This window comes from Sceloporus occidentalis, unplaced genomic scaffold (genome assembly GCF_023333645.1).
Source record: "Sceloporus occidentalis isolate IW3139 unplaced genomic scaffold, rSceOcc1.0.p SCAF_2, whole genome shotgun sequence".
Taxonomy (NCBI): Eukaryota; Metazoa; Chordata; class Lepidosauria; order Squamata; family Phrynosomatidae; genus Sceloporus; species Sceloporus occidentalis.
This window is the reverse complement of record NW_028316982.1, coordinates 58,240,599-58,258,749: the sequence shown is the minus strand read 5'-3', so window position 1 is coordinate 58,258,749 and position 18,151 is coordinate 58,240,599. Positions and strand designations below refer to the sequence as shown.

The 18,151-nt window shown below is 41.9% G+C and overlaps 1 protein-coding gene across 1 annotated transcript in view; it reads right to left on the bottom strand.

Annotated features, from left to right (window-relative positions):
* Positions 1-416: 416 nt before the first annotated feature.
* The window catches only part of LOC149318391 (ectonucleoside triphosphate diphosphohydrolase 1-like), a 53,739-nt gene continuing 36,004 nt past the window's right edge, over positions 417-18,151 (bottom strand). Inside the window, exons 3-10 of the mRNA XM_089509593.1 lie at positions 17,858-17,975; positions 16,602-16,752; positions 14,381-14,540; positions 9,833-10,069; positions 7,670-7,930; positions 1,847-1,954; positions 1,397-1,534; positions 417-860 (exon numbers count right to left, since the gene is read on the bottom strand). Coding sequence (XP_089365719.1) covers positions 654-860; positions 1,397-1,534; positions 1,847-1,954; positions 7,670-7,930; positions 9,833-10,069; positions 14,381-14,540; positions 16,602-16,752; positions 17,858-17,975 — 1,380 coding nt within the window. The 3' untranslated portion in view covers positions 417-653. The remainder of the gene's footprint in view (positions 861-1,396; positions 1,535-1,846; positions 1,955-7,669; positions 7,931-9,832; positions 10,070-14,380; positions 14,541-16,601; positions 16,753-17,857; positions 17,976-18,151) is intronic.

The window sequence follows — 18,151 nt, the reverse complement described above, 5'->3', positions numbered from 1 at the left end:
CTCAAAGAGTTCAATAGTCCTTATTCCAGGCAAGTGACAGTTTGATATTCTCTCAATGGAAGTGTTGTGAAAGATATAACTAAAGTCTTCTGAAAAAGTACATTTAAGGTTCTTTTCCCTTCTGCCAGCTAATGATTAGCCATGTGGATAGTCTGTGGTAAAAAGTCTTCAAAAATCTTCCCACAGCAGATGTTCTACATAACACAACATGACTGAAGTCACCATGAATGGAGCAGATCTATAGGCAGCATTTCTGAAGGGCCATTGACTTTTCCAGAGGGGTGAAAGAGGATGTGCAACCCTGAGACCACATGAACCTGTCAGGCAGAGTCTGTCTCTGCATTTGTTTAGTCAGTCGTTTCTGACTGGATGCCCCTGTGTTGCATTTCTGGGACCAAGCAAGACATGACAAGACCTGAGAAAAGTTGGTGTTTTAATACAACACACAAGGCTTCCATCATCAAGTCCCAACTTGGGGTGAGTCTGCAAAATAGGTGATATGACAGAAGGGCAGCAGCGTGTTGTTCTCTTGGCATCTATCAGTGCCAGTGGAAGTGGCCAAGAAAGTCCTTGTACAAGTCAGTTGTTTCAGAAGAGGAACACTATGCTTTGGACCTCACCGAAATTTTGCTGTAGGTTATGCCAGCCCAACTCTAAATTATCTCCTTTTTCAGGCACTTTGGTTTGCGATAAATCATGTATGCTACGAAGAGCAAAGACACTACCATAATGGAGCAGACAGCCATGAGAGTAATATAGTTAGCATGGGAAAGTGGACGTATATAGGGCTGCTCTGCAGGGATCATATTTGTCAGGTTCAGCATATAGCCCAGAGTCCATCCAGCATCGCTCTCACCAATCTAAAATGAATGGGGAAGGAGGGAAGAAGAGTCAATCACAACAGGAAGGATGTGAGGTTTTTGTACAGAAAGAAAACTGTGCAACATTTTAAGTGTTTGAGGATGACTTTTAAAGCCCTATATGGCTTTGGCTCAGAATACCTGAGACACTGCCTCTTTCATACTCACTTTCTGGCAGCTTAGGAGCAGAAGGCAATACCCTTCTCTATAACCACCTATGGAGGAGTTATAGCTGATATTGATCAGAGATAATGCCTTCTCAGTGAAGTGCTGCAAAGAAAGACTAAATGTCTTTTTCTGATTGTTGAAACCATTTCTGTTTCATGGGACTTTTGTCTGCTGTTTGTTTTGTTTAAACATTGCACTACCTATGGTCTATATCTCAGCATTAAACTATATTTGTAACTGACCATATTGTTTTGTTTTATTGTGATTTTAAATGCCATTCTAAGTGATGTGCACACACTAGGAAGACAGAAATTTCCTGTCACATCCCACAACTATCTCCCAGTACCAGACTTTGCATGTCAAGATACCTTCCCCAAGAAACGAATGTGCGTCCATTTCTCCTTAGTGAAGTTATATCTCTGGTTAAGAAGTGAGATTATGTAAGTTCCTGCGAAGCAGTATTCACTCAAGTACTTCTCTTTTATCTTAGGAAAGTCAGCCTTTACCTAGAAAGAGGATAAGGAATAATGTTTATTTCTATACATGCATCTTTCTTCCCCTGGGAATGAGGCATACCATTCTCCCAATTAACACTAATCTCTGGAGTGAGCATAATTCATCTGTGTGCTTCAATATGAAGAAGTCTTTCACAGGTCAAGAAGACCCAATATGCCCAGCAGGCCTTGTGTTAGAACCAGTGGGACTTACTTTCTATAGTCTCATGCATCATTAGTGCCAGCTGGAAGCCCTGCACTCTTAAAGACCCTCAAAGTAACAGCCAGGATGCATGGTTCTTCTGGGCTGAAAAAATGGCCTACCTTAGCCCAGGATTTGGAGCAGAAGGTCTTCAGTGCCTCTGCCACTTTGTCCATAGATTCTTCAGTCACATTCAGAAAGTTCATTACATAGTAGAAAGCAGAAAATGCCTAAAGAACAAGAAATGAGAAATGGTGTTTGGGAAAGTATAATCTAAAAGATAGCCCAGGGCTCTCTTTGCACCAGTGCTCACTAATCCTGGAGAGGAGGGAGAGAGGTTTGCAAGTAGATGGCTCAGCGGAGTAGATAGGGAGGGGGAAATGAGGACACTGCCCATTCAAATAAAAATTCTGCCATCCAATGAAATTTACTTTCAGTCCCCAAAATTTCTAGCATTGCAGAGATGGAGACAATGGAAATCATTGAAACCTAGAATGTGTTCGCAGTTTGATACCACTTTAACTGCTATGACTCTATCGTACAGGATTCTGGGATCTGTAGTTTAGTGAGATACCAGAACTCTCTGACAGATCAGGCTGAATACCTCATCAAACTACAAATCCCAGAATTGTGTAGGATAGAATCATGGCAGTTAAAGTGGAGGAAAACTGCTTTCATTCTGCAATGTGGCTAGCTTTATTGTTCCAGGTGTTAATGTGTAACATTTATCATGCTATTGTTCAGTTTTTGTTTTTTTAAACATTGCTTGTATTATATGTTCTTTGGTGTTGCTTTCAGAAATTGTTTATTAGTTGTACAGTCGCCTCTCCGTTTTTGTGGACTTGTCCGCAGTCTCAATTACTCATGGAGGGGTGAGCCCCATTGGCTAAAATGGTGCGCGTTCTGGAGTGCATGGCCATTTTTGCAGGGTGTGCGTATGTCCAGAATGGATCTTCCACAAAAATGGAGAAGCGACTGTACTTGTATTTTTATCATATGATTACATCATTTATCTTTAAACTGAAGAATGCTATGGATATTTTTTAGTAGAAGGGCAGGATATAAATAAGAAACTATCAGCAAAAATTCCTTGCTGCTTCCAGCAAAAACATCCAATGTTTTCCACATAGAAACAGGATGCTGCCTTATACCAGATCATACTATTTTGCGTACTATTGTCTGAAAGTGGTTCTCTACAGTCTCAGGCAGAGGTGTTATCCCTCCATCCCCACCCCATTACTTGATCTAATTGAAGGTAACAGGGATTGAACATGGGGCTTTCTACATCGAGGGTGGGAAACGTCTTTCAAATTCTATTTTAGATAAGTTATCGGGTGGTTTCAGCAGTGAGCAGGGCCAACAGCAAAAAAGGAATCATTTTAGCTTGAAGTATTCACTGCCAGTAGCAAACCTTTAAAAGATGTCTTTCAACCTTTAAGGATGTGAAAAAACAATATAAAAACTGGGAAACTAGCAAACAATGGTATTACAGAGAAAAGAACAGTCATTTGAGAAAGGTGAGAGACAAACTGGTGCTAATGAGGGTTGGATTCAGACCCAGGATGTCTATGTGCTACAAGCCAAGAATGTGCTTTACCACTGAGCTGTAGTCCCTTTTTTTCATGGCTGTGAGCTTCTGTACAATAGTGTTTGTAAGGGTTATATATCTTAAGAGTTTTCCCTCCTGCTGCCGAGGTAAAAATTTTATGTAACTATGCCATCTGTAACTTTGATTGAATACTAATGACATAATTATTCATGAGCAGAGTCAGAAACTTTACTTTTTTAGACCATATGTTGGCTGGTGTTCACTTAGAGTTGTAGTCCAAACATCTCCAAGCTTTGGTTACCACCAACAAACAAATCATAAGATATATTCATACTTTGTATTGTACATATGTAGCTCTGTTGGACTTCGCCACCTAGCTGCAGATCAAGAAAGAAATAAACTGGTGTAAAGTTAGAAAGTTCTTTGCCTCATGACTGTTGCTATTAATTGTCATCAGGTCTGCTTTGACTTATGGTGACCCTACGAATTGGAGACCTCCAAGATCTTTTGTTAATAACAGCCCTGTACTGCAGACATTAGCTATATTTCATAGAGTAAGCACAATAATAATAAATACACAGATGCTGTAGTGGAAGGGTAAACCACATGTTCCCAGCAGTAAAATAACATTTGTAAGTGCTGGAAAAATAGAAAAGACAGAGAAATACACTGTCTTTCATACGGAAATATGTTTCACATTACATTCAGTGAAAGTGCCTGCTTTTTAGCTATAAAGTTTCCATTTTGCTTATTTTAATAGCTATAGGAATGGGTTGTAAAATCATAGCCTATGCTGTTTAACATTTGTTCACATATAAACAGCTACTCTGCAGGCATTTCAAAATAAACACTAATTAATTACAATTAATTATAACTAACATATTTAGGTTCTGAGAGTCTAGGTTGAAAATGTAACAGATGCATGTTGGCTCATTCTGAAGCATTTTGGTTTATGAGATAATTATGTCTATAAAAACATAAGTTGGGTTTTCCCTCTTCTGAAGCCCATGTATTTGTCAGAATCTGGCATGCTAATGATGGAATAAAAAAAATCCTTTTCTCTCTAGGAGAAAAAAATGATGCTTTTCTAAAGACTGGACTAGTAGATTTCTCAAAACAATTGTAATGGAGGTCTCTATTCATGTTCTGTATTTTTTGTATCTCTCTTATCCTCAGGTAGAAGGTCAAATGGCTTACTAGAAAATGATAGGCAGAGAAATCTGTAGAATTGTCCAAGTCATTGGATTCCCCATCACAATGTACGGATGCAAGAGCTGGACAGTGAAGAAAGCAGATAAGAAGAAAATCAATTCAATTGAGATGTGTGCTGGAGAAGAGGATACTATGGACAGCTAAAATGACAAACAAATGGGTCCTTGAACTGATGAAGCCTGAAATCTCCCTGGAAGCCAAAATGACCAAACTGAAGCTGTTGTACTTTGGCCACATCATGGCCAAAGAAGGCATGACTCATTAGAAAAGTTAATAATGCTAGGAAAGCTGGAGGCAAATAGAAAGAGAGGAAGGCCACAAACTAGATGGATAGACTCAATTAGGGACATCACGAATATGAATTTACAGGACCTAAACAAAGCAGTGCAGGACAGGGGGCTTGGAGATGTATCATCCACAGGGCAGTTAACAACAAACATCATGGAAGGATATGTGTAAAGAATGTTGTGGTGAAATATCTATCACTTCCAAAGCTCTGACAAGCTCATGTTCACTTGGAAAGGTGGTGGATGAGCAGTTTTTTCCCCCTTTTAGGAGAGAATTACCTGTGCTAGCTTCAGGCTGGAGTAGCTTAAGAGCCCACTAAGGATGAAAGAGTGTTGCACCAAAGCTATCTCCATCTCTGCAGAACTCTTATTTTGAGATCTACCACCAGCAGAAATACCATTAACTGCAGGTCTACAGCCATGGAATTTTCCATTAATATAACCACACCTCCAGAGGAGATGTGTTTTCCCCCCATCAGGAGAGCTCTTAATTGGCACTTGATATCTCAGGTATAATAACATATCTGATAGCATAATCCTCCTTTCCTTTACTTTGAAGAATGCTAATTGCAGGTCTCTCAGAATTTCTACTTAAATCCACATAAGCCCCTATAGCTTGGTTCCCTGCCACACAATCTAGACAGTGCCTGTTAAAAGGGAAACTAGTAATACTGAGATAATGAAATGTGTTTCCAAAAAGTGTTATAAATACCATTTTTATCCATCTGAATGTTAGGTATGTGGTTAAGGTGCAATCCCTAACTGTGTGAAATGCCTGAAGATCCTTCAACTGTGCTGATTCAATTTGCCCTCCAAGCTAAAATAATCAGTTTTGTTAACTATGGCCCTGGACAGATGGGCAGCGAAAAGCTGCCCTTCTTTACTGAGCAGCGTTGTTGCAGAAACCAAATGGGGCGGCAATGCTGTGCAGCAAAAAAGGAGCCGCCTAGAGCAGCTCTTTTTTGTGCCATCATAAGGGCTGCAACGCAGCCCTATGACGGCTCTTCTGCCCACAGGTGTGTAGGTGCTCAGGCTCCTGCATGTCATGGATACGTGCCCCATGTGGGTGGGGCCGCACAATCATGGCAGCCCCCCCCCACGTCATAGGGCTCGGGAACGTGTGGTTGGTGCGTGCTCCCGAGCCCTACTATCGCCGCCAGGACACTGCTTCCTGGCAGTGTGTACCAGCCCTTTGAACCGATTTTTAGTATCCCTCAAAAGCTATACCATAGTTGTGTAATGTATAGTTTTCCTTGCAAACCCCAGGTTGTTTGCTGATATAACTGACTGAGGTTCCTAGTGAGCACCTCAAAACACAACATTATCATATTCACTCAGAGCCTACATCAAGGTGTTGTACAAGTCTGTACTGCTTTGTGACACAATCTTTGAGTTTTGCACTACTTCCCAAAAGTAAGTATATGACATGCCAAGTATAGTGTCTTGCTAAGTACCCCAAGTTCAATACTGTCCTATAAGATGCCATACGGTGTTGCTGGGTGCTGCTGACTTGCTTCCATTGCCCTCACCACTACTGCCATGTGAAGAGAGTTTCCTTTACCTCTTTCTCCTCCCAGCAATCCTGAGAAACCTCTCTAGGGACTAGAGGAGGCTTTAGTCCTCTTCCAATTCCAGCAACATCAAGCAGAATTGTGATGATGAGGGGGGAAGGATGACATTAAAGCCTTCTGAATCTATCAATCACCTGTAGTAATATTTGGGTTGGAGGAAGCTTTAACCTCACTCCCCTGATCCAGTAATTCTAATTAATATAATTAGGATAACAGCAAAGCTAAAAGTTGCCGCCCATCCCAGTTATGATCGGTAGCAGGATGCATGCATAGGTGCATGTATATGTGTGTATGCAAGCACACGTATTGGCAATACAGCTTTTAATGGTTTCTTAGGCGGGTTACAGACCGCCTATTTGGGGCGGGCTGTACCCGCCCCTTTCCCCGGTGTATTGGGGCCTCAGCGGCCAGAACGGCAGCCGCTGAGGCCCTGATCTGCCGCTTTTCAGGCTGCGGGGAAGCGGCAAAATGCCGCTTCCCCGCAGCCTGAAAAGGGGTGTCCTTGGGGCTTCAAGCCCCAAGGACACCCCGCGGCAGCGGGGAGGGGGAGAAAGGGGCCGCTTGGCCCCTTTCTCCCTTGCTTCGCTGGGCGCAGCCGTCTGAAGGCTGCGCCCAGCAAAGCAAAGCGGCGCCGCAAACCAGGAAGGAGCTCCGAAATGGAGCTCCTTCCTGGTTCGCGCTAAGGGCGTCCTAGGCACCCTGGCGCAGAGCAAGGACGTCACGTCCGCGCTGCCCGGTGTAGAGGCGGCGCGGCCGTGACGTCCTCATGACGGCAGCTGTCTGGAACGGCCGCCGTCATTTTTTACGCGCAGAGCACGTACTAGGGTTAGGGAGGTGCAGAAGCACCGCACCTCCCTAACCCTAGTACGCGCTCTGCGCATACTTTCATGGCGGTCTGTAACCCGCCTCAGGCATCCAATGTGGCCTGTAAGCCCCCAGAGGTCACTTACCCTTGCCTTAGCATCCAATGACATATTCAACTAGTTTCTAGTTAATGCTTGCAAATATCAACTCTGAAAACCTAATTCTGATTCTTTTTGACTATCCATGCCAAGTAACCTTTATATGAGGATGATATAGTCCTTCAGATGGCACCTTCAGATAATGTGTTGCTTTACCTTATGCTGGGCTTGGAGTTGGGGAACTCAGAATGAACAAACAGCCAGAAAAGCGTAGACTCAACAGGGAGATAACCTTAGTCCTGCTTAAAGACTACCAGTAGGGGATGTCGAGACAAGCCATCAGCATGTGCAACAACTGGAAACAGCATCAAAACGCTCCTTCCTTCAATGTCAAATTATCAGCGTCTACTGGATGGAGACTTACCCCAAATTCACCAGACACCTGAGGTAAGAAAGTGCCATTGAATGAGCAGCTGGAATAAGGGCAGCCAACAATACTGAAGATGTTCTTGATGCTTGTCAGGCACATTTCATAATTCCCAGTTCCCTCAATGTGGAGAGTAGAGTACGATGGAGCCTTAAAGTTGCTTGCTGTGCAGGGGTTTGTGCGCAGGTCAACAATATTAACAGTCCTTTCATAGCCTTGTTGGAAACATGGATCCTGGACTGTGCTAGTGGATGAGTGCTGCAGTATCAATAATAAAGATGAGGTGGGGGCGAAATTAAGCCATCAACAACAGTCAAGTGAGTCACAAAACATGCCAAAATTTTGATGTGGACTGGGTTAGCATCTATCTCCCCTCTGGGGAGAAAGGCAGCATACAAATAAAATAAATTAATAAATAAACCCTATATTGATGCTGTATTTATTTATTTATTGAATTATTGACGCACAATAAAATGTTAAACAAAACCCATCACTTTGGGCAATTAATCAACCACTTTATTTATATTCTGCCTGTTTTCAAGAGTGGTTCTCAGGGGCTGTGCACACTGGCCATTAAGGTCGGACTGGGGGTGGAGTCAGGCATGGCATCCACATGACGCATGCCCTGACTCTGTATCCAGGGTAACAGGATGCCATGCCCTGTTCCACAAGGTGTGCAGCACCATAGCTTTCCTGTGACATTGCATCCATATGACACAGTGCCAAAGGAGCACCTTAAAGTGATGGCACTGCAGCTATCACATGCTTTCCAGGGCACAAAAGGAGCTCCTTTTTGCAGCTCCTTTTTTGCGCCCTGGAAAGGCCTGAGGGCCACGGCATGCGGTTGCTGCGGCCCCGATCCAGTGCAGCTGTAGATGGCTGCAGGCCGCCCTTTAGGGGCAGTCTGCACAGCCGCTCAATAGGGTTTAGTGGTGATAAATAAAAGCTTTTTTAAAAAGCATGAGGAAATCCTTCATGTAAATTGCCACACTGTTTAAAGGTTAGAGTATCTTTGCTTAGGAGTGAGCAGCTGTGTGGGGACCAGAAGGCAATTTTCTTCCAAGACACTCTCATAGGATGCATTCCCTCAGCCAGCAAGTACAAATACATCTGTTTTGGTCTGCAGTCCCATTTAAAATGGCTTCAGGAAGTGTCACTGCCTCTTGTCTACATTTTGAGAGAGACTGTAGAGGGAAATTGAGGTATTTGAGGGTAGTACAGGGATCTGGGGTGTTTGTGTGGGTGAGAGTATAGTTACATGTTTTTACACTATGGGAGGTTTTCTGTGTGATTTAGGGGCACAAATTGACCAAAGATGTGGAAGGATTGAGGGGTTTTGGGTACTGGTGTGTGTGTGTGTTTTCAGGGACTGCAAAAGTACAGTCCAGGGGCTGCATGGAGTCCCAGCTTTATATTTCTCCTCAGTCACTTACTGTGGAGATGCAGACATGCCATTTGACACTGGGGCTTTTACCCAATCAGTCTATCGGCCTAACCTACCTAAGGGGGTGGGGGTTGTGAGGATAAAATTGTGTGGGTGGAAGTTGGGGAAGAGTATCATGAATATCACCTCTGAGAAGAAAAATCTATACAGTGGACTCTTGTTATACACTGGGATTTGGTTCCAAGATCCCCTGTGGATAACAAAATCCGTGGATGCTCAAGTCCCATTAAATATAATGACATAGCAAAATGGCGTCCCTTATAAAAAATGGGAAATCAAGGTTTGATATTTGAAATTTATACTTTTTTTGAGCATTTTCAAACCGTGGATGCTTGAATCCGTGTATAAGAAGGGCCTACTGTATGTAGCACATTTTAAAAATATTGGAAATGGACCTCCTGTTCCAAGAAGTTTACACATCAGCCTGAGATAAAAGACTGAACTTCTGGTCCAGGAGTAACCACCAGCATTTCAATAACTCCTTCACCTGTGTCATGTAATTTAACACAGGCATGCTTCTTCCCTTTCTGGAAGAGTCATTGAAACGAAGCCTTGTAGTTCATAGCAAATGCTGATATCTGATCATACACCATGTGATAGAAGATAGAAGACTACCTTCATTAGCCTGTGTCTGGACCTAGTGCTAGGGTCAACTGGGCTTCAGCCCAAACTTCACTCTCCATGCCTTAACACATACACTGGCAGCTCAAACTTACCAGGACATCATTGAGCATCTTGAGTCGGAGAGCCTGGTCTTTTCCATAACAGAGGAAGCTGTGTGTATATACAGTGTAGGTCTTTCCATACAGATAAAAATTCACCATATATTCTGATGATTCATTCTTCTTCTGGTCTGGTACAAAGGTGATCTGTGTTGAAGCTCCCCCAAGATCCAGAGCCCCTGTTGTCCCGGTCCTGGAGAAGATACGGGGCAGGAAACTTGGCCAGATAGACTGCAAATTGAACATATAAGAGATGCAAAATCTTCAAGGCCAGGCTAAAGGACAGAACAGCCAGGTTTAAAGAGTTAGTTACCATATTTCACATCAGGTTAAGAATATTTAACAATGTTTGGTGCAGTCATGTTGGCCACATGACCACCAGAGTAGTCCTCAGACAACGCTGGCGCTTCTTAATGGAAATGAGCCCACCCCCTACAGTTGGTTACAACTAGACATTCATGTCAAGGGACTACCTTTACCTTCACTGTTGAGAATATTTTTTAAATCCCCCCACCATGTTGCTTACAATAAGAACTATTCTAAGTGTCTGTTATTCATAGGTTGCAGTGTCAAGTCTTATTACATAGATTATTAAACCCCCTACTTGCTGATATTTCTCAAGCAGTTCACATTTATGTTTCTACTGAAGAAGGCTGTGAAATGGCAACACAAGCTTAATATTTCTATAATAAATTATCTTTTTGAGAACTAGACTTTTTGTTGTATTTTCATACTGATTTGTAGAGAAGATGTAGGGACTATGTAAAGCTCCCAATCCTCACTTACCAGATAGCAATCACTATGAGTGACGAGAGTCTGTTCCCATCAGTTGGAAAACAACTGTCTGACTTTCCACCACCCATTGCCCTGCATGCAGTCTCCAGCGTGAGGGAGAATTATGATGAGGATCTTGCTGCTACATGTTGCAATGAAGATTGTTCACAGGAGGGTGGAAGGATCAGTCAGCTGCTTCCTGATCAACAGGGGAACAGACCCTAGTTGCTTACAGTTGCTGCTGCCCTATAAGTGGAGTTTGGGAGCAAACTGAGAAAAACTACTTAGCTATGTAAGTAAGGTGATTATGTAGCTAAGTAGCTGATAAAAAATTCCAGTCAATGTTGATAAATATTTTTCCTCATTAGTTTATTAATTTGTATTTTTTTAATTTTGTGGCTACTTTTTGATCATCTTTGTTTCTAAGGCCTAACAAATATTCATATTATTTTTATCTCCCCATACAAATGTGCAAGAACTCTAAGATCATCAGGGGAAGGCTTTCTCTTGGTCCCACCATCATCACAGGCTTGCCTGGTGAGGACACAAGAGACAGCCTTCTCAGTGGCTGCTCCGATCCTCTGAAACTCCCTTCCACACAGTTTGTATATATTTGAATTTGAATCCATTTATGACAAGCACTTATGGTTTACCTATCCCATTACTTTTGTAATTACTTTTTCTCTTTGTTTTATCTGCTTGGCTAAAGCTTCTGGGACCTTTCCCCTGTTTTTGTCAACTAACAAAAGATGCAACTTTGAGATTCATATTGGAGGCTTGCCACAGGGAAATGAAGGCAAGGGAAATCAGAGGGTTACAGAGATGTTAGTACAGACAAAGTAGGAAGGAGTACTACAAGGCAGTAAGGAAAAGGAGAATAATTTAAATCTGAAGTGAAAGGAAGTATTCATGAGAACGTCAAAAATGGGCATTTTAGGATAGAGATGAATAGAGTATATTATAATATAAACCATGAGTTCCTGGTGGTAGCTTTGAAAAGCATGTATACAAAAACTGTTACTCTTTGTATGGTATTCTATATAGAACTTTATATGCTGGGAAATATAAATTTCCTCTGATCCAAAGTGGCACTATTATTTTCCAGAACCTGGGAAAAAAATTTTTTTGGACCACAGCTCCCAGCATTTTTCATGGGACTTCTGAGCATTGTATTTCGAAAAGCTTTCCAAAGTCTGCTGTTTGCATATAGGTCTTAACTGGGGATGAAGAAAAGATCATTGTGGGATGTTGATAATCAAGTGGGTGATATGATGTCTGAGACCAAAGGCACTTCAAGATGGGCAGCTCCTAGCATGCCAACTGAAAAGGCACTGTACAGCTGTTCCATCTCCAGCCCCAATCCTCTCCCTCCTCTCAATATTTTGTACTAAAGAAAGAAGACAGACAAGACCATGGAAAAACCACAAGAATAGTTTCTTGGAATAGTGGAAGACGTCATTTGGACCACATACAGTCATAAAATTCAGAGGAAAAGGCATGTCAGCCATAGAATAAAAGCCTCCTCTGAAAGCACTCTCAGATTCAAATAGTACTTTTGTGCCTTGAAAATTTATGTTGCTTTCCATCATGAACAGCAGTCTTTTCCTTTTACAGGCTTAGAAAACAAAGGATCAAGGTAAGCAGACTGAAAGAGCTGCCATTCTGAGAATGATATTGACCATGGTAAAAGTATGGGATGCCAGGAACATTGTAGCTTTTAGAAGTACAAAAGTGCAGCCCTGCTGAAAGACTCTAGTGGAGTGTGTCAGGGCTGATTGTTTCTCTATTGTACTCTTTTTCTAGTAAAAGCTGGAGATCAGGTGGCATTTTTCTGTGTGTCTGTGTAAAAACAAGAACTAGTTGGTTAAGTAGGACTGGAGCATGGCTTTGGCATGGCTTCTGGCCTCTTAGGACACATGCAGCATTTAAACAGCATACTTCCAAAGTGACCCAAAGCAGCTTTATTTTGGCCCGTCTGTTCAGGCCTGACCTTCCTGCAAACTTCCCTTAACAGCTAGCAGCCATATTGGGTGATAGATGTCTGTTCAGCAGGTGATTAGGGCTCAGCAGGATGACATTTCCAGTCCCCTCTTGCAAGCAACAGGTTGTGATAAGAAATTGTGACTTATTGTGCTTCTGATTATCCTAACCTCTCACTGGCAGGAGAGGGCTGGAAATATCAACCTGCTGTGCCCTGATTGTCAGCTGAACAGACCTTCAGGACTTCATGCAGCTGCTGGCTGTTAATGGTAGGTTTGGGAGAGCATTCATAATTGTGGCAATGGTGCCATGATTATCAATATATAGTATTATTGAATATGGAGCAACTGTGGGTCCATAACTCTAAGTTAAGAATCCACAACTGCAATACAGGATGCCAGCTGTTAGTTATAATCCACTTTTTACCCAGTACAGAACTCAAACATGATGCTCTATAACTGGCATAATAGGCAGAAGAAATATATGTGCATGTTGCACAATAATACTGATTGCATTCTCTCTATTTAGAAGAAATAGTTTATACTAGTTCAGAAAATAGATAAGATAGTAAATACAGTTGACACAGCAAGGGAGTGAATTCTTATCTGGGTGTAAATTGTGCTTACTTTTACTTGTGACAGTGTTGAGGTTAGTGGTGTTCTCTGGATATTCAGAGGATATTTAGAGCATGACCTTACTCTGGATTCTACATTACTACACAAATCTTCATTGGATCAGCTGACTCTGCATAACTGACTAATTATTGCAAAAATCATATAATGTAGGAGAGGAGGAAAAGTACATGGGATACCTAAACTGTAGAAGAATCTGAAACCATAGGATCCCAAGTCAGTCATATGATGAATCCGTTCTGAGAGTTACTCTCAATTTTAAAGGAGCTACTTTCAGGGTTCAATTCTTTAGATAGCTCCTTGAAAGTTTAGAAAAAAAAACTGGAATGGATTCAGTATCCCACTAACGTGAAACCCACTGTCTGAGAGATAGCTAAATCCAGTATGTTAACAATATTTATTTCTACAAACAGCCTTGTGGCACCCAAAACACACAGGTTTCTTATGCTGCAAACTTTTTTGAGTGACTGATGTTGACGTTGTTACAAGAGCCTTGTAAGAATCAAGTCTGTATCTCATAACAGGTTGTACTATAAGGCTCTTGTTTTTTATATAACGCACTAACAGGACAATTTTTCCAGAATGTATTAGCATTTATTACATTTTCCCAGGATTCTATAAAGTTACCTTCTGAATGACAGTTCTCAGAATAGCCAGGTCAGAGGCTGTACAGACCGGTGTTATACACAGGCCTCAGGGCAGAGTGGGGGCATGGTATCTGCATGACACATGCCCTGGTGCTGCAGTGACACCACTGTCATGCTGTGCGCCCAACCACACAGCGGGCGGCATCACGGCGCTCCTTTGGCACTGCATCCAGATGATGCAGAGCCAAAAGGAGCATCAGAAAGTTCTGTGGCAGCAGCAAAGGTACCTTTTCCCCAGAGTGAAAAGGAGCGGCATTTGCCATTCCTTTTAGCATTGGAGAAAGGCCACATTGGGGCTGCAGCATGTAGTTGCCACGGCCCCAATCTGGCACTGAAAGGGGTGGCAGCAAGCTGCTCCAAAGGGACAGTTTGTTTAGCAGCCAATCTAAAAAAGTACTTTCCCCAAGTTCCACGTTTCCATTCTCAACAATAAAATGAGAGTCAACATAGACTGTGAGGACACAAGGCACTGCTAGGCTTTCTGGCACAGTATTCTTTTTTAACATTACCTCTTTGAAATTTCCCAGCAAGTAATTAAGGGTGATCCAACCATAAGCACCTTCTTCCTCACCACTTAGGATCCTGGCCCCCTGGAACCTGAAGGGGTACGAGCGCAGAGTAGCTTCTACTCCAGAGAGGACATCTTTAGCAGTACCTGCATCCTCCATGCTGCATGTAGAAAAGATGGGTGAGTGAACAATACAAAGATGGCCAGCTAGTTAAAGGATAATTCATTTACCATTACCTTTTTTGCTTTTCTAAATTTGAAAGTAACTAGAAAACTATAGGAAGTGTACATGCTTCTCAGGCTGTTGCCACCCTGTAGAATTAATGCTTGATACCAATAAAATTTGCATTTTATTGTCATTTTTTGTTTTGTAATCCGCCTTGATTCCTTTGGGAATAGGTGGAATATAAATATTATTATTATTATTATTATTATTATTATTATTATTATTATTATTTACCACTTTATCATGGCTGCATCCTATGGAATCTTGGGATTTGTAGGTTGTTGTGGTACCAGAGCTGCCTGACAGAGAAAGCTAAATATTTCACAAAACTACAAATCCCAAAATTCAGTAACATTGAGCCATAACAGTTAAAGCAATATCAAGCTGCATTAATCATGCAGTGTAGATGCAGCCTCAGACTGGATAGATCTATCAGGCAAATGACCTCACAGGCCTATGAAAAAGATCTGTGAAAGGTTTTAAGGTGAAGACCACACTTTTGTCTCGGGCTCTTCTGCATGTCACAGGGAAGGACATGTTCCTTCAGCTCTATGCATGCATATTTCAAAATTAGATGAGCAAAATGTGACAACAGATACAACCTTTATGCCATCATACATACAGTCTTCTGACTAGTGGCTTGTGATATTTGTAAAAAATCTTGGGCAAAGATTTCGCCCCCAGCAGTATACTAACTGGCAGTGAAAGAAAGGAGATTGCCTACACAATAGATGCCTCCATGAATGTTGACCATTCCCATAGCCCTTTTCCATTAGTCATGCTAAGCTGAGGTTTCTGTAAGTTGGTCCAAAACTTCTGAATGACCAAAAGCTCCTCACACCTGGTATATGGAAACACCTTCAAGCAGGGCAGCATGAACAGCATGTGGGGGAAATGAAGAGCTGCTTCTTCTGCTACCGCATCTGGTTTTGTAAGCAATAGGAATTGTACTGGAAGGATGGTAGAGTAGATCCTCTTTGGAATTTACCAGAATCCTGAGGTCCAGCAACCAAAAACAGGTGCAAAATAAAGGCCTAGGCTTACATGAAGAATGAAGAAACAAGTGGTCTCTGAGAACATGTTCACCCCAAGAATGTATGCAAATATCAGAACCAACTTTACAAAACATGTTTCTGTCACACCCCAGCTTTCTTTTTCAGCAACTCAGTTTAGTATCAACAACCAGTTTTGTTATTGTTAGACAACTGGGAATCAGGAATCCTCACCAGTCTGCTACCAGTTATCCAGAGCTCTGTTTGATGATTCCACTCGACCTCCTTTCCATCATTTTTTCCTAATGCTCAGAGCCAATAACTTGGAAGAATATATGGTGATAGTAACACTACATCACAGTGCCAGTCAAACATGGCTGTTTTTTCCTGGACTGCCATCTAGAGACCTAATTGAATACTGAAACTCATTTGCAAATAATAATAATAACAACAACAATAATAATAATAATCAACTGAATGTACCGAGGGCACATTTGTGAAGGCAGGTCATATCCAATATGTTACAGTATATATCTTTGATGCTCTCAGGGTTAGGAGGAGAAAATACTATACTCTAGGGATGTAATTCTTCATTAATTTCAAAGAAAACATTGAGTAATTTAAACAATTTTTACCCATTGTAAGAAAATCTTCAAAAACTGCAGTTTTCCGTTACTATTCACAATTTGAAATTTACATTTTCCCCCAAACAGGAAGCATCATTATCTGCACAGCAAAATAATTTTTCTGTTTCCTGTACAGATGATGCTGTTTCCTTTGCAAAAAAAGTGTTAATTTTTGCACTAAATAAATTCTGAACGGCAAAGATTCTTGTCAAGTCAGGAATCTCTTCATCAGGGTTTCCCAACACTCACGAAACACGTTTTTCAACCATTTTGGGGAATATATTTGAATATTCTTTCCATCTCTATACTGGACACAGACACAAAACTCTCACCACTACCAACCCAAAACCATCCTTTGAAACTGCCCTTCTTTGGTACCTCAGCAACCGCATGCCAGCTGTTGCCCCCAGGTAAACAGGTGTCTCATTATGCTTTGTCTGTGGCACTATCTCCTTTGCCTCATCCATGCAGTGCTTTAGGGAAGGACCAGCTTTTCCCACTTCACTGGCATATGCTGAAATTCCTGGACCTGGGGAGAAATACAGGACTGTGTTGACCAGTTTCAGGTTTACCATGCTTCCCTCTGTTCAGTTCTAACAAGTGTTAGCTATGGTGCCACTGTTGTTGTATCTGAAGGATCCTTCACCAATGTCATTCTCCACTACTGCTGCTGGCCAGTAGCTTTTTGGCATATTTAGTCTGGCTCTTTAGCAAAAGCTTGTTTGACATGGGATACCCTACCAGCAAAACTGCTGCCATCAGCCTTGTCTCTTGCCTCACAAGAGCACACAATCCCACCACCACAGAAAAGTAGTGCCGTTGGTGGATAGCCTTGCGATACACCATGACAAAATCATAGACAAAGAATATTAAAAAACATAATAAAAATAAATGAAGATAATGTTCACAATGAATACTGATAACAAACGAATAGGAATATATATAGAACCAAACAGAATGCTACAGCTTACATTCAGTAAGAAAATATAGCTAGAACAATGGCAAAAGTAGTATAACAAATCTAGCAGGAAAATCAAACTTCTAAAAGCTACCTTAGAAAATAATGTAATGTAGGGCCAGTACAGATGACCCTTTAAGACGCCATCATCACATGCTAGGGTTGCCTCGGGGTGGCACTTCCAGATGCCCCTCAACCCTAGCACGTGATGAGGCTGTCAAAATGGCAGCTCCCTGTACACACGGCCACCGCCATTGTTATGCAAGCACGGTGCGGCATCTACATGCTTCTGTAACGAGTGTGCCAGTGACGCACTTGTTATGCCGCAGCTGCGGTATAAAAAGGACCAGTTTTTCACTGGTTCTTTTTACTCCGCAGGGAAGCCGCGTGGTTTGGCGGCTGTGGCTTCCCTGCGGAGAAAAAACAGGCACTGGCATGGTGCCGTTTTTAGGTGGTCTGTACTGCGCTGAAGAACAATTATTTGAACTCACTTTTATTCATTTTCTTTGTTATATTATTTTTTACAACACCTATGAAGTGTTGAGGGAATCATTATTAAGAGATGAGGCCATGGCTTTCAGTGCAGGAAGGGAATGGCACTTGTGTTTTCCCCTGTTATACCATCACATCATCTCTCTCATGATAGAATGAGCCCTAGCCAAACCCATTTTCTTACCTTCTACTTCACACACAGCTACCTGCTGAACCACTCCAGTGTCATTCTCTTTCTCTGCTGGCCATTTGTATACATACATGTTGGTGTGAGAAGACCCAGCATCCAGAACAATCCCATACTGCAAAAGAAACAAATTCACAGTTTCGCTCTAAAATCTCAGCATTATTAAGTGAATGAGATGAGAGATGTACTTTTGTTTAAGATGTAATTCACCATTTGTTTCACTTAGCTTCAGCATAATTCAGTTTGGCTGGGTGTTTCCCCTTTTAAAGGCAGCCCCACCTTATTTTGTTC